Source organism: Cyclopterus lumpus, chromosome 20, assembly GCF_009769545.1.
Source record: "Cyclopterus lumpus isolate fCycLum1 chromosome 20, fCycLum1.pri, whole genome shotgun sequence".
In the NCBI taxonomy this organism is placed as follows: domain Eukaryota; kingdom Metazoa; phylum Chordata; class Actinopteri; order Perciformes; family Cyclopteridae; genus Cyclopterus; species Cyclopterus lumpus.
This window is the reverse complement of record NC_046985.1, coordinates 1,790,134-1,805,891: the sequence shown is the minus strand read 5'-3', so window position 1 is coordinate 1,805,891 and position 15,758 is coordinate 1,790,134. Positions and strand designations below refer to the sequence as shown.

General features: G+C 43.5%; 1 protein-coding gene across 2 annotated transcripts; it reads right to left on the bottom strand.

Annotated features, from left to right (window-relative positions):
- Positions 1 to 15,705, bottom strand: LOC117749502 (E3 ubiquitin-protein ligase RNF31-like). Of its 2 annotated transcripts, none has more exons than XM_034560092.1 (24): positions 15,631 to 15,705; positions 14,347 to 14,549; positions 13,342 to 13,488; positions 13,058 to 13,213; positions 12,910 to 12,966; positions 12,172 to 12,262; positions 11,556 to 11,708; positions 11,328 to 11,478; positions 10,507 to 10,652; positions 10,247 to 10,389; positions 9,361 to 9,588; positions 8,558 to 8,863; positions 7,447 to 7,632; positions 6,926 to 7,132; positions 5,966 to 6,139; positions 5,044 to 5,142; positions 4,283 to 4,372; positions 3,271 to 3,385; positions 2,607 to 2,719; positions 2,296 to 2,409; positions 2,141 to 2,189; positions 1,932 to 2,028; positions 547 to 715; positions 1 to 245 (listed from the first exon to the last, which is right to left on the bottom strand). In XM_034560092.1, the coding sequence occupies exons 2-24, from the start codon at positions 14,545 to 14,547 to the stop codon at positions 198 to 200; spliced, it is 3,240 nt and encodes a 1,079-aa protein (XP_034415983.1). In that variant the 5' UTR covers positions 14,548 to 14,549; positions 15,631 to 15,705; the 3' UTR covers positions 1 to 197. The 2 variants fall into 2 exon arrangements, with proteins under 2 accessions (XP_034415983.1, XP_034415980.1); XM_034560089.1 differs by having other exon boundaries at positions 19 to 245; positions 15,504 to 15,697.
- Between the last annotated feature and the right edge of the window lie 53 nt (positions 15,706 to 15,758).

The window sequence follows — 15,758 nt, the reverse complement described above, 5'->3', positions numbered from 1 at the left end:
AATGTTCTTTATTGTTGTGTTAATGTTCCTTATTGTTGTTTTAATGTTCCTTATTGTTGTTTTAATGATGTTTAATGTTCTTTATTGTTGTTTTAATGTTCCTTGTTGTTGTTTTGGGTCCGACGTGCTCGTCAAAAGCACGTTTGCATAACATTTTTTAAAGGACCAAAGCAGCGCTGAGGTTCAGGAGAACCGTTCTATTTGTTCCGAGGAACCGTTTCTCCGAGAGGAACCTCCATCAGTTTCTGTGGGTTGAAGAAAAACAAGTCTTTCATCAGAAACATTACAGAAAACAACAACAACAACATACATGGATCTATTTAGAGCTACAATCTACATACATAGTAAGCAATAGTTATTCTGTCTTTATTTATAAATGTCCTAATCCTAATAAAAAGATCATCTCATCTCATCTCAGGACAAACTATTAAAAACTAATTAGTTTTTGGTTTAAAACCAATAAATAAAAGCTAATCACGCTGCAGATGAATAATAATTCACTGCATTGTGCATGAAACCTTTCGGCCACGTCGTGAAGTCTCTGACCTTGAGGAGTCGAGCGTGGTAAAGGTCGTCGTCCTCGCCGTCAGCTCCTCTCTGCGTGTCCACCAGGTACCTCTCACAGGCCCGGGTCAGCTCGCTGGGCTCAAAGAGGGGGGCGGGGTCTAGAGAGTGGGCGTTGACCAGGCTCACCAGGTACTCCTTGTAGTGCTTCCTGCAGGAACACACCTGTTGTTAGAGACTTGAGACAACACGGTCTGTCTGTGGTTAAAGACAACACAGTCTGTCTGTGGTTAAAGACAACACAGTCTGTCTGTGGTTAAAGACAACACAGTCTGTCTGTGGTTAAAGACAACACAGTCTGTCTGTGGTTAAAGACTAGAGACAACACAGTCTGTCTGTGGTTAAAGACTAGAGACAACACAGTCTGTCTGTGGTTAAAGACTAGAGACAACACAGTCTGTCTGTGGTTAAAGACAACACAGTCTGTCTGTGGTTAAAGACCAGAGACAAAACGGTCTGTCTGTTGTTAAAGACTAGAGACAACACAGTCTGTATGTGGTTAGACAACACAGTCTGTCTGTGGTTAAAGACCAGAGACAACACAGTCTGTCTGTTGTTAAAGACTAGAGACAACACAGTCTATCTGTGGTTAGACAACACAGTCTGTCTGTGGTTAAAGACCAGAGACAACACAGTCTGTCTGTTGTTAAAGACTAGAGACAACACAGTCTGTATGTGGTTAAAGACTAGAGACAAGACGGTCTGTCTGTTGTTAAAGACCAGAGACAACACAGTCCGTCTGTGGTTAAAGACTAGAGACAACACAGTCCGTCTGTGGTTAAATACTAGAGACAAGACAGTCTGTCTGTGGTTAAAGACTAGAGACAACACAGTCTGTCTGTGGTTAAAGACCAGTGACAACACAGTCTGTCTGTTGTTAAAGACTAGAGACAACACAGTCCGTCTGTGGTTAAAGACCAGTGACAACACAGTCTGTCTGTTGTTAAAGACTAGAGACAAGACGGTCTGTCTGTTGTTAAAGACCAGAGACAACACAGTCCGTCTGTGGTTAAATACTAGAGACAAGACGGTCTGTCTGTGGTTAAATACTAGAGACAAGACGGTCTGTCTGTGGTTAAATACTAGAGACAACACAGTCTGTCTGTTGTTAAAGACTAGAGACAACACAGTCTGTTTGTCTGTATATATATATATATATATATATATATATATATATATATATATATATATAAATAAAATTAACTATGAACATGTGTCAGCAATATCACTGTTACCTTTAAATTAAAGTGTGCATTTTATTATTATATTATTATATAATATAATAATCTATATATTATAGCAAAGAAAGAGCCCTTTTCTTTGGGGGCACTGGTTGTCAGGACGATGGTGAACTTCTTCCAACTCACTCGCAGAGCCCGGCTTGTCCCGGCTCGGCCTGGAGGCCACACGGGGAATCGATCTGATGACCGGCTTCATCCTTCTGCTCCATCACACAGCAGGCGTCTGATTGGACGGAGGAGAGATTAGTCACATGACTCGACCCACGGGAGCTCTTCAAAGCCCGTCTCAAGTGAACCCGAACGCGGCGAAGACAAAAGTGGAGACGGGTTTTTACCAGCCTGCGCTGCATCGGAGGGATCCACGTTGAAGTCCACTCTGTTCCTCTGGGGAGACGAGAGGAACATCAAGAAACACTCGTTAACGTTCGTCAACACGTCTAATTACAAAAGGTATTTATATATATATCTCATCTGAAACCAGAAGCTCCACCTGCAGCAGAGCCTGCAGCCTGGGCAGCTCCCAGTCTCTGAGGTAGAAGAGACAGTCCCGCGGGTGGTGAGCATGGAGGCCGGGGTAACTGCACTGAGCCGCCTTACAGACCGTCTGCAGGGCAGAGAGAACACACAAGAGAACACAGCTAGTTGTAACAATCAAGATACACACATCACTAATGTCTGATCTCCATTAATGCCTTCAAAATACTGCAAATATGAGATCAAACCGATGACTTTACATACATCGTTTTGTATGTTGTAAACAAGCTCATATTTCAAATGCGTGATAATTCCCGAGTCCCTCACCTTGTGGTACGGGTTGTTGCAGCCGCTGCAGAACTGGTATCGGCACTGGGAGCAGCTGAAGTGCATGCAGCCGCCTTTGGTGAGAGCGTACTGGAACCTGCAGGATGGGCAGGCTGCAAGAGGACAGGTCATATATATAATATATATATATAATATAAATATTTTATATATATAAAAATATATATATATATATATATATATATATATTATATATATATATAAAATATATATATAATATAAATATTTTATATATATAAAAAAAATAATATATATATATATTTTTTTTTTATATATATAAAATATTTATATTATATATATTTTTTTTTTTTTATATATATATAAAATATTTATATTATATATATATATATATATATATAACATATTTATATTTTATATATATATATAACATATTTATATTTTATATATATAATATACATATATATATATATATATATATATATATAATATAAATATTTTATATATATATATTTAAAAAAAAAAATATATATATATATATATATATATATAAATAATATAAAATATACATATATATACAATTTACAGTAGTTGAGTAAAGTTTTTTTTCTTTGTTCGGGTCGATAACGTAATAACTGAAGTACTTTAATGAGGAAAAGGACCCAAATGAAACTCAAGTCTTCCTCACTGATGCCGTTGTCTTTCAGGAAGCCGGCCAGGCCCTGCCTCTGGTAGTCCGGATCGTTGTCCCTCTTCCACTGCTGGAACTGCTCACAGGACAGATCCTGGTGCTGGGGCTCCCACTGGGAGGGAGGGAGGGAGGGAGGGAGGGAGGGAGTCAGAGAGGGAGTCAGGGAGGGAGTCAGGGAGGGAGTCAGAGAGGGAGTCAGGGAGGGAGTCAGAGAGGGAGTCAGGGAGGGAGTCAGAGAGGGAGTCAGGGAGGGAGTCAGAGAGGGAGTCAGGGAGGGAGTCAGGGAGGGAGTCAGAGAGGGAGTCAGAGAGGGAGTCAGAGAGGGAGTCAGGGAGGGAGTCAGAGAGGGAGTCAGGGAGGGAGTCAGAGAGGGAGTCAGGGAGGGAGTCAGAGAGGGAGTCAGAGAGGGAGTCAGAGAGGGAGTCAGAGAGGGAGTCAGGGAGGGAGTCAGAGAGGAAGTCAGAGAGGAAGTCAGAGAGGAAGTCAGGGAGGGAGTCAGAGAGGGAGTCAGAGAGGGAGTCAGGGAGGGAGTCAGAGAGGGAGTCAGAGAGGGAGTCAGGGAGGGAGTCAGAGAGGGAGTCAGGGAGGGAGTCAGAGAGGGAGTCAGAGAGGGAGTCAGGGAGGGAGTCAGGGAGGGAGTCAGAGAGGGAGTCAGAGAGGGAGTCAGAGAGGGAGTCAGAGAGGGAGTCAGGGAGGGAGTCAGAGAGGGAGTCAGAGAGGGAGTCAGGGAGGGAGTCAGGGAGGGAGTCAGAGAGGGAGTCAGAGAGGGAGTCAGGGAGGGAGTCAGAGAGGGAGTCAGGGAGGGAGTCAGAGAGGGAGTCAGAGAGGGAGTCAGAGAGGGAGTCAGAGAGGGAGTCAGAGAGGGAGTCAGGGAGGGAGTCAGAGAGGGAGTCAGAGAGGGAGTCAGAGAGGGAGTCAGAGAGCGCCTCCTCAGCTTCAAGGACACATTCCTGAGCGGCGTGAGGCGTTTCAGTGTCTGGTACTAAGCGTGGGAGACCTCGGTACTCACAGGCTTCTTGCACTGAGCGCAGAAACTCCTGCAGCATGACGGACATGTGACCTTCAGCTGGTCTCCGTCGTTGATGAAGCCGGAGGTGCACTGAGGAAGAGGAGAAGGTCATTGAGGTCTCAGCCTTCACGCCATGTTTAGTCTTCTGTTGATTCCATTGTGCTCAGAGGAGGCATGTCAACAGGACAATAAGAATGATATTTAATCATTATTATAATAAGAATGATATTTAATCATTATTAGAATAAGAATTATATTTAATCATTATTATTATTATAATGATAATAATAATAGTGATATTTAATAATAATAATAATAATGATATATAATCATTATAATAATAAAAATAATACTGATAAGAACCATAATAAGGGTAATAAATTACAATAATAACAATAAAATAGTATGGGTAATAACAATTATTATTATAATAATAAAAGTGATAACCATAATAAGGGTAATAACACTCATAATAATAATGGTGATAATAATAATAATAGATTTTACAAGATGTATTAGTACAGTAGAAGTACTTTAGACTCCTAAAATAATCAAATTTCACCTCTTCCTTATTATATGAAAAAAGAAGAAAATAAACACTATAATGTATTACAACAAAAGTAAAAGTACAACATTTAGTGCTTTTGATGTTTTACTGCCGGTGACATTTAAACCAAAGTCTGGATCGCCGTCATCAAAACAACGAAAGGGATCTGAACCGTGAACGTTTGGAGTCTCGTTGAAGACGCTGAAGGACTCACGTGGCAGCACCACAGGAACTTTGGGTCTTTCATGAGCGCGTGCTCAGTCAGCTTCTTGTGGAACAGCCCGTACACGTCCGGCTCCAGACAGTTACGCAGCTGCAACAGAACCGTTCATGCTCATCAACGCGACGCGTTTTAATGTTTCAGCTGCATTGAGAAACAAAAAGGCTTTCAAAGTAAATGTGGCAAGTTAAAAAAAAAAGTTATTTTATAATAATATTTTAGTAATTATGTACTTTGTGGAATCATAACTTGTAATTATTTCCCAAAGTTAGAGTCTTATCTTCTGCAGCGGAGCGTTTGAGTTCTCCAGAGAAAAAGAGAACATTTGAGCTCCAGTTAGATTTAAATCCAATCCTGTGCATTTGATTGGGCCTCTAAAAAGAGGGCGTGGCCTGTGGCTCCTCTCACACACGTCATATTTTGTAAAGAAAAGAAAAGATTATTGGATCCAAGTTGTTGTTGTTTCTTTGTGTTCTCGTTTTTCCTCTTCAAAATAAAAGTCCTGCTCCTCTCTGGAAACAGAACCGCCACAATTAGAGAAAACTCAGTTATTAGAAATCATAAAAGCAAAAGAAAATAAAAAGTTACAATTTCTTTAAGAATTTCTTTTACAAAATCTACGCTCAACATGTTTCCCAGTGTCACCGATGTTTACCTTTAAAAAAAAAAAAAAGATATTAAAATTGAACCATTCACATGTTTCTCCGTTCAGTCAAAGCTTCTCTGATTTGTGGTCACGTGACTGTCGGTCTCAGGTGAGTCGATCAGAATTTAATGGGTTTTTTTACAGAAAATTATTAAAGTAAACTGATATATTTGTGGAGATATTTTAAATGAGATGCGTAGAAAAAATTCAAAAAATTTAAATTCCCAAATTGAAGCTGGACCTCTTGTTATAAACAATGCCCCCCCACACCTGTATGTCCAGCGTGGAGAAGTAGCTGTCCAGCTGCTCCGAGTCGTTGATGTCCGGCTCGCCGCAGACCGGGCACACCATGTCCCGGATGTGTTTGTCTCTCACGGCGACGGTGAAGTGCTGCCCGAAGCACTCGTGGCACACGGAGCACTGGCAGGAAGTCAGGGACTGCATCTGCAACGAGAGAAGAAGAAGAAACGGCGTTACCATGGCGACCTCATGCGTTCTTTAAACATTTTGAACCGTTTTAAATATTCTTTAAAATCAGGCTGCAGCAGGGTCATAGATATCTGTGACTAAATTATTCAATAAAACATTTAAAAACATTTTCTTTTTTACATAAACACAAGAATTAATAAATATGAATTGTTCATCATTAATATACGTATTAATTATATTTGTATAATAAAAAAAAGCAAATTAACTACACATATGTATTTAATTAATACATGGAATATTTATTTTGTTTAAAAATATAATTACTGCAAAGCAAAATAAAGTTATTTGTTACCATTTATTTATTATTAATACATGTATTATTTATTTAGTTTAATTAAAAAATATAATTACTGCAAAGCAAATTAAACAGTTATTTGTTACCATTTATTTATTATTAATACATGTATTATTTATTTAGTTTAATTAAAAAATATAATTACTGCAAAGCAAATTAAAGTGTTATTTTTTTACCATTTATTTATTATTAATACATGTATTATTTATTTAGTTTAATTAAAAAATATAATTACTGCAAAGCAAATTAAAGTGTTATTTTTTTACCATTTATTTATTATTAATGCATGCATTATTTATTTAGTCCAACAAAGAAATATAATTTATGCAAAGCAAATGAAGTACACATTAATTAATAAATGAATCAACGTCTTTGTTTCTCTGTATTTCTGTTTTCCATCGCAGGAGGTGACGCGTCTCAGAAGGGAACCGGCGAGCTGAGCCCACCTTGCTGCGGGGGAAGATGCTCAGGCAGCAGGGGCACTCGTTGATGAGGAGGCGGCGGATGAAGTCCTTGTCCTGGGACTCCTTCACGGCTTGCACCACGTCCTCCAGCGAGGAGGTGATGTCCGGCTCCTGCAGCAGCGCCAGGACGAGCTCGCAGCGCCCCCAGCTGGGCAGGTCGTACAGCGCCAGCAGGCGCCGGCACATCCGCTGAGGAGAGAGCGAAGCCGGACACGCGAGGAGTTCAAAGGCTGGAAATTATTATTATTATTCCCCCACGACGAGGAGTGCAGCCTGAAGCCTGAAGCGTGTGGTCGTGACCACCAGGGGGCGTACAAACTAAATAACTGAAGAATCAAAATGTCTAACTGGAGGAGGAACCGGCAAAAAGCCACTAAAGAGAGGACGGGTTATAAATATCTTGATAAACTACTTTATTACCTTTGTACAAACCCCGTAAAGAAAGAAGTAAAGTATTAAGTGTGTTATAGGATAAATATAAATGAACATAAACTAAGCTGTACCTGTTTGTCCGGGTGTTTGGGGTCAATCGGCGGCTCGGGCTGGTCGGCCCAGATGCGCTGGTGGAAGGGCTCCAGGAGGGGGCGCTGCAGCAGAGACAGAGCCCCCTTCACATCCCCCCCGCTCAGCCGGAGAGCCTCCTCGGAGCGGAGCGCGTCCCTGAAGCCAAGAGAGTGCAGCTCCTTCATCTGTAGAGAGAATGCAGCTTTAACACATGAAGCATAGACTTCTATACAACCAGAGGAGTCGCCCCCTGGTGGTCAGGAGAGAGAATGCAGCTTTAACACATGAAGCATAGACTTCTATACAATCAGAGGAGTCGCCCCCTGGTGGTCAGGAGAGAGAATGCAGCTTTAACACATGAAGCATAGACTTCTATACAACCAGAGGAGTCGCCCCCTGGTGGTCAGGGGAGAGAATGCAGCTTTAACACATGAAGCATAGACTTCTATACAACCAGAGGAGTCGCCCCCTGGTGGTCAGGAGAGAGAATGCAGCTTTAACACATGAAGCAGACTTCTATACAACCAGAGGAGTCGCCCCCTGGTGGTCATGAGAGAGAATGCAGCTTTAACACATGAAGCATAGACTTCTATACAACCAGAGGAGTCGCCCCCTGGTGGTCAGGGGAGATAATGCAGCTTTAACACATGAAGCATAGACTTCTATACAACCAGAGGAGTCGCCCCCTGGTGGTCAGTAGAGAGAATGCAGCTTTAACACATGAAGCATAGACTTCTATACAACCAGAGGAGTCGCCCCCTGGTGGTCAGTAGAGAGAATGCAGCTTTAACACATGAAGCATAGACTTCTATACAACCAGAGGAGTCGCCCCCTGGTGGTCAGGAGAGAGAATGCAGCTTTAACACATGAAGCATAGACTTCTATACAACCAGAGGAGTCTCCCCCTGGTGGTCATGAGAGAGAATGCAGCTTTAACACATGAAGCATAGACTTCTATACAACCAGAGGAGTCGCCCCCTGGTGGTCAGGGGAGATAATGCAGCTTTAACACATGAAGCATAGACTTCTATACAACCAGAGGAGTTGCCCCCTGGTGGTCAGGGGAGATAATGCAGCTTTAACACATGAAGCCGGTTTTGATTGTCCTACCTTGACCTGTCTGTCTCTCAGCAGCTGTCTCACGGCTCTGTCGGTGTCTCCTCTCGCCGACAGCCAGGCCAGCTTGGCCTCGGCTCTCGACAGCTTCACGCCTTCGTCCGGGACGCCGGGTTCGCTCGGCTCCGCCTCCTCGCCGTCTCTCTCCACCTGGACGGAAGCCGCCATGGCGCAGATCTCGTCCAGCAGGTGAGGCAGCTCCGACGTCAGCCAATCACAGGGGTTCGTGTTGCTGCCGCCGCCGCACATGCAGATGGCGGCGTACACCTCCTCGGCGCTGACGCCGCGGCGTTCTGCTTCCTAACGAAGGAGAAACAGGGCGAACCGCCATGTTTGTTTACTTTGAACCCGTCAATACGGAGATGCTGTTACTTCAGCTGCTGATTCCTTCTGTCGTAATTTAAATGTAATATTTTAGTTGAATGTTTCCGCTGCATTAATTGACCCTCTTATTGCCACACTATGCTATTTTGCCCTGGTGTTATTTTTTGTTCATGTATGTTTATATTTTTATTCTATTGTTATCTTTAAATAAAATTCTGACATGAGAGTTTCCTTCGGTTTTTTAAAATAAAATTCGTATTTGATCTTAATCTGCAATTAATTATATACCAGATCTCACACACACACACACACACACACACACACACACACACACACACACACACACACACACACACACACACACACACACACACACACACACACACACACACACACACACACACACACACACACACACACACACACACACACACACACACACACACACACACACACACACACACACGACCTACTCTGATCTGCTGGACGAGATGGAGGCCGTCCTCCCTCATCGTCTTCTGCCGCTTGGCCTCCAGGTCGCCTCGGGGCCCCGGTTGGGGGGGTTGGTCTTTGGCGCTGGACGCCGTCTGCTGGAGAGACTGAGGCAGAGAAGCTCCAGCGGAGTCTCTGGACGACAGGTTGCACATCTCGCACGCCACGGTGGGACTGTTGTTCACGTAGGTGCAGTACTGGCACATCCACTAGGGGGCAGAACAGCTCTTAATGTCACTCAACCCCCCGAAAACAAAAAAAAAAATCGCCAGAACTACACTGATTATCATAAATAGAAGCTTTAAAAAAAACATATTTGTCGTCGGATTTGTTAACACATCGTGTGTAATAAACACAAAGCAGATGAAACTTAAAATAGTGACATTTCATCAATATTCTTTTTATTCTGCGCATCTCATTTAAAATCTCTCCGCAAATAATCAGTTTAATCAGATTGTGTTAAAGACATAAAATTCTGAGCTCCTCAGTGAAACTATGACGTCATGATTTATTCATCTGAGACCGACAGTCATGTGACCACAAATCTGAGAAACTTTGACTGAACACAGAGGTTGTAGGTGGAGGTTGTAAAAATGGTTCAATAGTAAAAAGACATTATCAAAGAAATTCAATTCTTCAATTCTTTTTCTAAAGACGTCTCCTTCTAGTTCTCTCTACTTTCAGCCATCATGGGTCTTTTTCCAGAGAGGAGCAGGGCTTTTATTTTGAAGGTCATAACACAGACCACAGAGAGCGAAGTCCAAAGAATAATAATAATAATAATAATTAAATCAGATGGTAAAAATAATACATCGCTCACGTGAACCACTTCAACTAGTGGACCGCGAGCCGCTCGGAGTGACAAACCTTCGCTCCGGACTCAGACGGGGGTCCCGGTCCGGACGGCACCGGAGCGACCGGCGGCCGGGTGGCCAGACGGGGGCGCTCGCACACCTCGCACAGGATGCTGCTGCCTTGGTTGGCGACCGTGCAGCTCTTGCAGCGCCACTCTGGAGGAGCCGAGCACACGCACGTTTACCGGTCAGTCGAGATGCAGTGTGCGCGTTCTACTGGTTAAAAAAAAAAAAAAAAAAAAAAAAGGTGCACGGTGGCGCGGTCGGCCTCACCTGCGCTGGGAGACGTGGGGACGGACGCCAAGTTCTCCTGGACGGCGGACGCGGCGAGCCGAGGACGCTCGCAGGTCGCGCAGAGGACGGCGCGCGTCTCGTTCACCGTCGTGCAGTGAGCGCACTCCCACGGCGACAAGGAAGGGCTGCAAACAATCAGAGCATGTTTACAGTACTGGGCCCTGGCTCCTATGATACCGGGCCCTGGCTCCTTTGATACCGGGCCCTGGCTCCTTTAATACCGGGCCCTGGCTCCTTTGATACAGGGCCCTGGCTCCTTTGATACAGGGCCCTGGCTCTTTTGATACCGGGCCCTGGCTCCTTTGATACCGGGCCCTGGCTCTTTTGATACCGGGCCCTGGCTCTTTTGATACCGGGCCCTGGCTCTTTTGATACCGGGCCCTGGCTCTTTTGATACTGGGCCCTGGATCCTTTGATACCGGGCCCTGGCTCCTTTGATACCGGGCCCTGGCTCCTTTGATACCGGGCCCTGGCTCCTTTGGTACAGCACAGAAAGTGATGAAAGAAAAAAATATAGGATTGCTTATGGGAGATCTGAAAGATGTTTTATTTTGAAAAATGAACGGTTAAATCCGTCTCGGTCAAGAAGAAGAAGAAGAAGAAGAAGCCTACTCTTGCCAAGGCAATTAGACAAAAGAATAAAAGTTACTATGAAGAAATGTCTTCATCTGATCAGTGAATTATTTAATACATCTGTAAACAGAGTTTCTCCAGAATAACAGAAATAAATTCTTATGAGATTTTAAATTGATCTCTTCGGATGACGAGCATAACAAGGTGGACTTCCTGTTGGCGCTCACCTGGACGTCTTGGTGACCACGGCTCTGCTGTGTGCTCTGCGGTCCGGGTGCGAGTGGAAAAGCTTGTCGCAGTTCTCACAGAGCCTCTGGGCGCAGGTGGAGCACTGAGCGTGCACAGCAGAGATCCCACAGATGGTGCAAATCCCCACAACTACAACAACAACAACAACAAGTTGACAAACGAGCGTCGAAGCCAACGACCGTATTCCCGTCTTAAAGCCCGCCTACCGGGCTGGGCTTTCTGCGTCTTGTCTCTCCTGTGATTGGCTCTGGAGGGGAGGCGGTGGAAGAGGTCGTCACAGGCGTCGCAGAAGGTCTGACCGTCACACGACGGGCAGACCAGAGACGAGGCGGCGGCGCCGCACAGGCTGCAGTCGCTCGCTGCAGGAGAGGAGGAACAAGGAGCTTCATGTCGGCGGTATCGAACCCACGGAGCGGACGTCCAAAGTCACCGTTTGCAGCTCTGAGGACGGCGCTTATTTTGTCCTGCACAACTATTGTGACGTTCACACAGAAACGGTAAAGGAACTAAAAGCATAAACGCTCTCCAGTGAGACACCGGGGGGGGAACCACTCTCTAAACTTTGACTTTTAAAGTTAATTTGATGAAGACCTGCAGGGTTGTAACCAAGTTTAAAATTGAACGTTTTCCACTAAATTAGATAAGATTTTATATACTTTATTCTTTTATTATTAAATATCATTATTTATTACCTTTTATTATGAAAGATCACTATGATGCTCCAATCTACTTCCTGTTCACGCCGGCGCGCACATGCCCAGTGTACGCGAACGGTCACGTGACATTCGTTTCCAGGTGGGGGAGGCGTGGTTTGCAGCTCACCTGTTGGTGTTTTCAGAGGTTGTCCTCCGGGGTCCAGAGCCGGTTTATCTGCCGGCTGCTCCTCGACCACAACGTCGGTCTCCGGCTTGTCCTGGAAAATAACCGGCATCACATCATGAAGGCTAGATTCACGACTGGCACCAAAATGTGTAATTGTAATATTTAACATTAGATTATTGGCTTTTAGTCGCATGTTGCGCAATGAAGGTTTAATCTGGGAACATATCTTGTGTGGTTGTTATGAATAATAAAACTTATTTATATAACAAAGTGTTTTTTTCAAGGCAGAAGAATAAAGAATCAAGTAAAATGCCAGATACACACATTTATTTACAGACAAATATAAACGTTTAAATAATAGTTAATAAAAGTCAGTAAGCAAGTCACTGCACTGTCCTGCAATATATTTCACAATAAAGGTTGTTCACAAATGTTTCTGTCCACAGAAAGACACAAGAGGGCTTTTATTTTGAAACAGAAACAGGAAATGTTGAGATAAACATAAAACCGGTGGTTCATGTTGCTGGTATGAGGTCAGTATGCTGTAAAAGATGATATTTTACTGTCTTTTCTTACAGTAGAGAGAAAACAAACTGAATGAAGACTTATTGTTCCTCATATTTAAGGATTTGTTTCACGTAGTTGTTCTACTGTTCGTTTATTAACATTTTCACCTGCATTTGTAGGGAAATTGTGCTATTTTTCTCTACCATTTGGACGTGGGATGCCGGTACAGACCTGCTGGATGATGAATGGGATGATGTCTCTGAAGTTATCTGGGTGAGGATGGGTGCCCTGAACGAACGGGAGACATGGAACACAGGCAGCGTTTTACACCCGACGCCGGCTGACGTTTGAAAAAACCTCTTTTCAGACGCTCCCGAACCTTAATGAGCATGTCCACCTCCGTGCGCAAGGTCATGACCTCCAGCGTCACCGCGGCGACTTTTCCGACGTCCGGTTTGGTGACGTCGTCGGGGAAACTGAGGCCGTCGAGCTGCTGACTGGTGTAACCGTACAGAAACAAGACCGTGCGGCCTCCCTGTGGAACAACGTGGAGACTTTAAATAACAAAGTTCAATCTGCGTTGTTTACTCAAAGAAGCTTCTAAACGGGTTTTAAAAGTCCCCGTTTGCGTTGAAAGAGCCTAACGACAGCACTGAATCTCACCTTAATGGCGTCCACGGTGGTTCTGAAGACGGGGTTGTTGTGCTTGACGCTCCTCCAGTACCGGGGCCTGGCGGGACTCGTCAGGTTACAGCCGTACTTCTCCAGGATGCTCAAGGCCTTGACCAGTCGACTCAAAGACTCCAGAACCTGAGGTGGGATCAAGTTCAATGTGAGCGTTCAGTCGGTGGCTGTTTCTCAGAGTCACCGGACGCATCCTTGACAGGACGCATCCTTGACAGGACGCATCCTTGACAGGACGCATCCTTGAAAGGACGCATCCTTGAAGCATCCTTGACAGGACGCATCCTTGAAAGGACGCATCCTTGAAGCATCCTTGACAGGACGCATCCTTGACAGGACGCATCCTTGAAGCATCCTTGACAGGACGCATCCTTGAAGCATCCTTGACAGGACGCATCCTTGACGCATCCTTGACAGGACGCATCCTTGAAAGGACGCATCCTTGAAGCATCCTTGACAGGACGCATCCTTGACAGGACGCATCCTTGAAGCATCCTTGACAGGACGCATCCTTGAAAGGACGCATCCTTGAAGCATCCTTGACAGGACGCATCCTTGACAGGACGCATCCTTGAAGCATCCTTGACAGGACGCATCCTTGAAGCATCCTTGACAGGACGCATCCTTGACAGGACGCATCCTTGACAGGACGCATCCTTGACAGGACGCATCCTTGATGCATCCTTGATGCATCCTTGACAGGACGCATCCTTGATGCATCCTTGATGCATCCTTGACAGGACGCATCCTTGATGCATCCTTGACAGGACGCATCCTTGACGCATCCTTGACAGGACGCATCCTTGACGCATCCTTGACAGGACGCATCCTTCCCAGTCGGGACCTACAGAAGCCAGACTGCTCCTTAGGAATATTGATTTTGTGTTCCTCAAAACAACATAACACAATTGTTAAAATTAATAATAATGTAGCCGTGTCAGGAAATATCTTTCCGAGTCGCACCAGAGAAATGAGAAACTGTACCTCCTGTGTGTTGCGGCAGGTGGTGTTATCCGCCAACATGGCCTCCACCCCCAGGTGACGGTACTTCTCCGACAGAGGCAGGAGGAGGGCGGCCATGGTCTGGACCTCCACCTTCACATCCTGGGCTGAACCCGAGGAGGAGAGGAGCGACTGGGATCTCCTCCTGACCTCCTCCATCTGGACAGATTCAGGGCTGCTCATTGCTGTAAAAAACAACAATATATATATATATATATATATATATATATATATATATATATATATATATATATATATATATATAAAAACTTTATACACACACACACCATAATACTTTATAATAATTTTTTTTTATGTGTGAGAATTTGCTGTTTTTCTCTTGTGTGCTTCGTTGTAAATTTAAGAATGAAGTTTACGACTTTCGGTTGGAAAACAATAGGAAAATATTTTTTACTTTAATTAATTAATAAAAATAAAGAATACATATTTTTCCTGAGAGTCGGTTGCATTTTAGAGCATTTGCACAAAAATGGACAATTCTGGGAAAAATGTGAAATTGAAAATAATAACAGTATTTTTTACTGAATTTTTAATTAAATTACCACGCAGACTTCTGAAAACAATACGAAAAACACTTTCCACTACCCAAGAAAATGTTTCATATTTCATAAGTCTGCGTGGTAATTTAATTAAAAATTTAGTAATAAAGGATAAAGTAGGAAAGAATCCACAATAACTGCAATATTTTATATATAATTTTTTTCTTCTAAATATATATTTATTAATAATATATATATAATTATTATTAATAATAATAATAAATATATACATACACACATAAGTTACATATAAAACATATATATATATATAAATAATATATATATATAATTATTATTAATAATAATAATAAATATATACATACACACATAAGTTACACATACATATATATAAATAAATAAAATGACTAACTATACTATGTTGGATAATTGTGAGGTATTTTTGGGGCAACCAACGCTTCAGTAACGCTTCCTCGCGACATTGAAGTCACTTTACGGGACTTCCGGCTGAAACGTTGAAGCTTCAGCCCGCAAACAAAACCCCCGAAAACAACAATTCGTGACAGTTGAAACCGAAAGTTTAAGTTAAAGTGTAAAAGCAGCGCAGCGGCTCCACGTCACCTGCTCAACGGACGACCGGGCGTCACGCGCCGCGACGGTTACTCGTGCTTCGACGGGAAAGTCAACCGTGTTTACGTCAACAGAAATAAACTGTTTTTAAAAGGCATTTCAGTGGAGGACGTGTTACCTAAAGTAGTTCCGTGCTGGAGCTAACCCGCGTAGCTTTTTATGCGGAACTACTGTTTGGCGTTTTTGGTTCCGGCTCTACTTCCGCTAGCGCTTTTACACTTTCAAAATAAAAGCGGATTTCCCAAC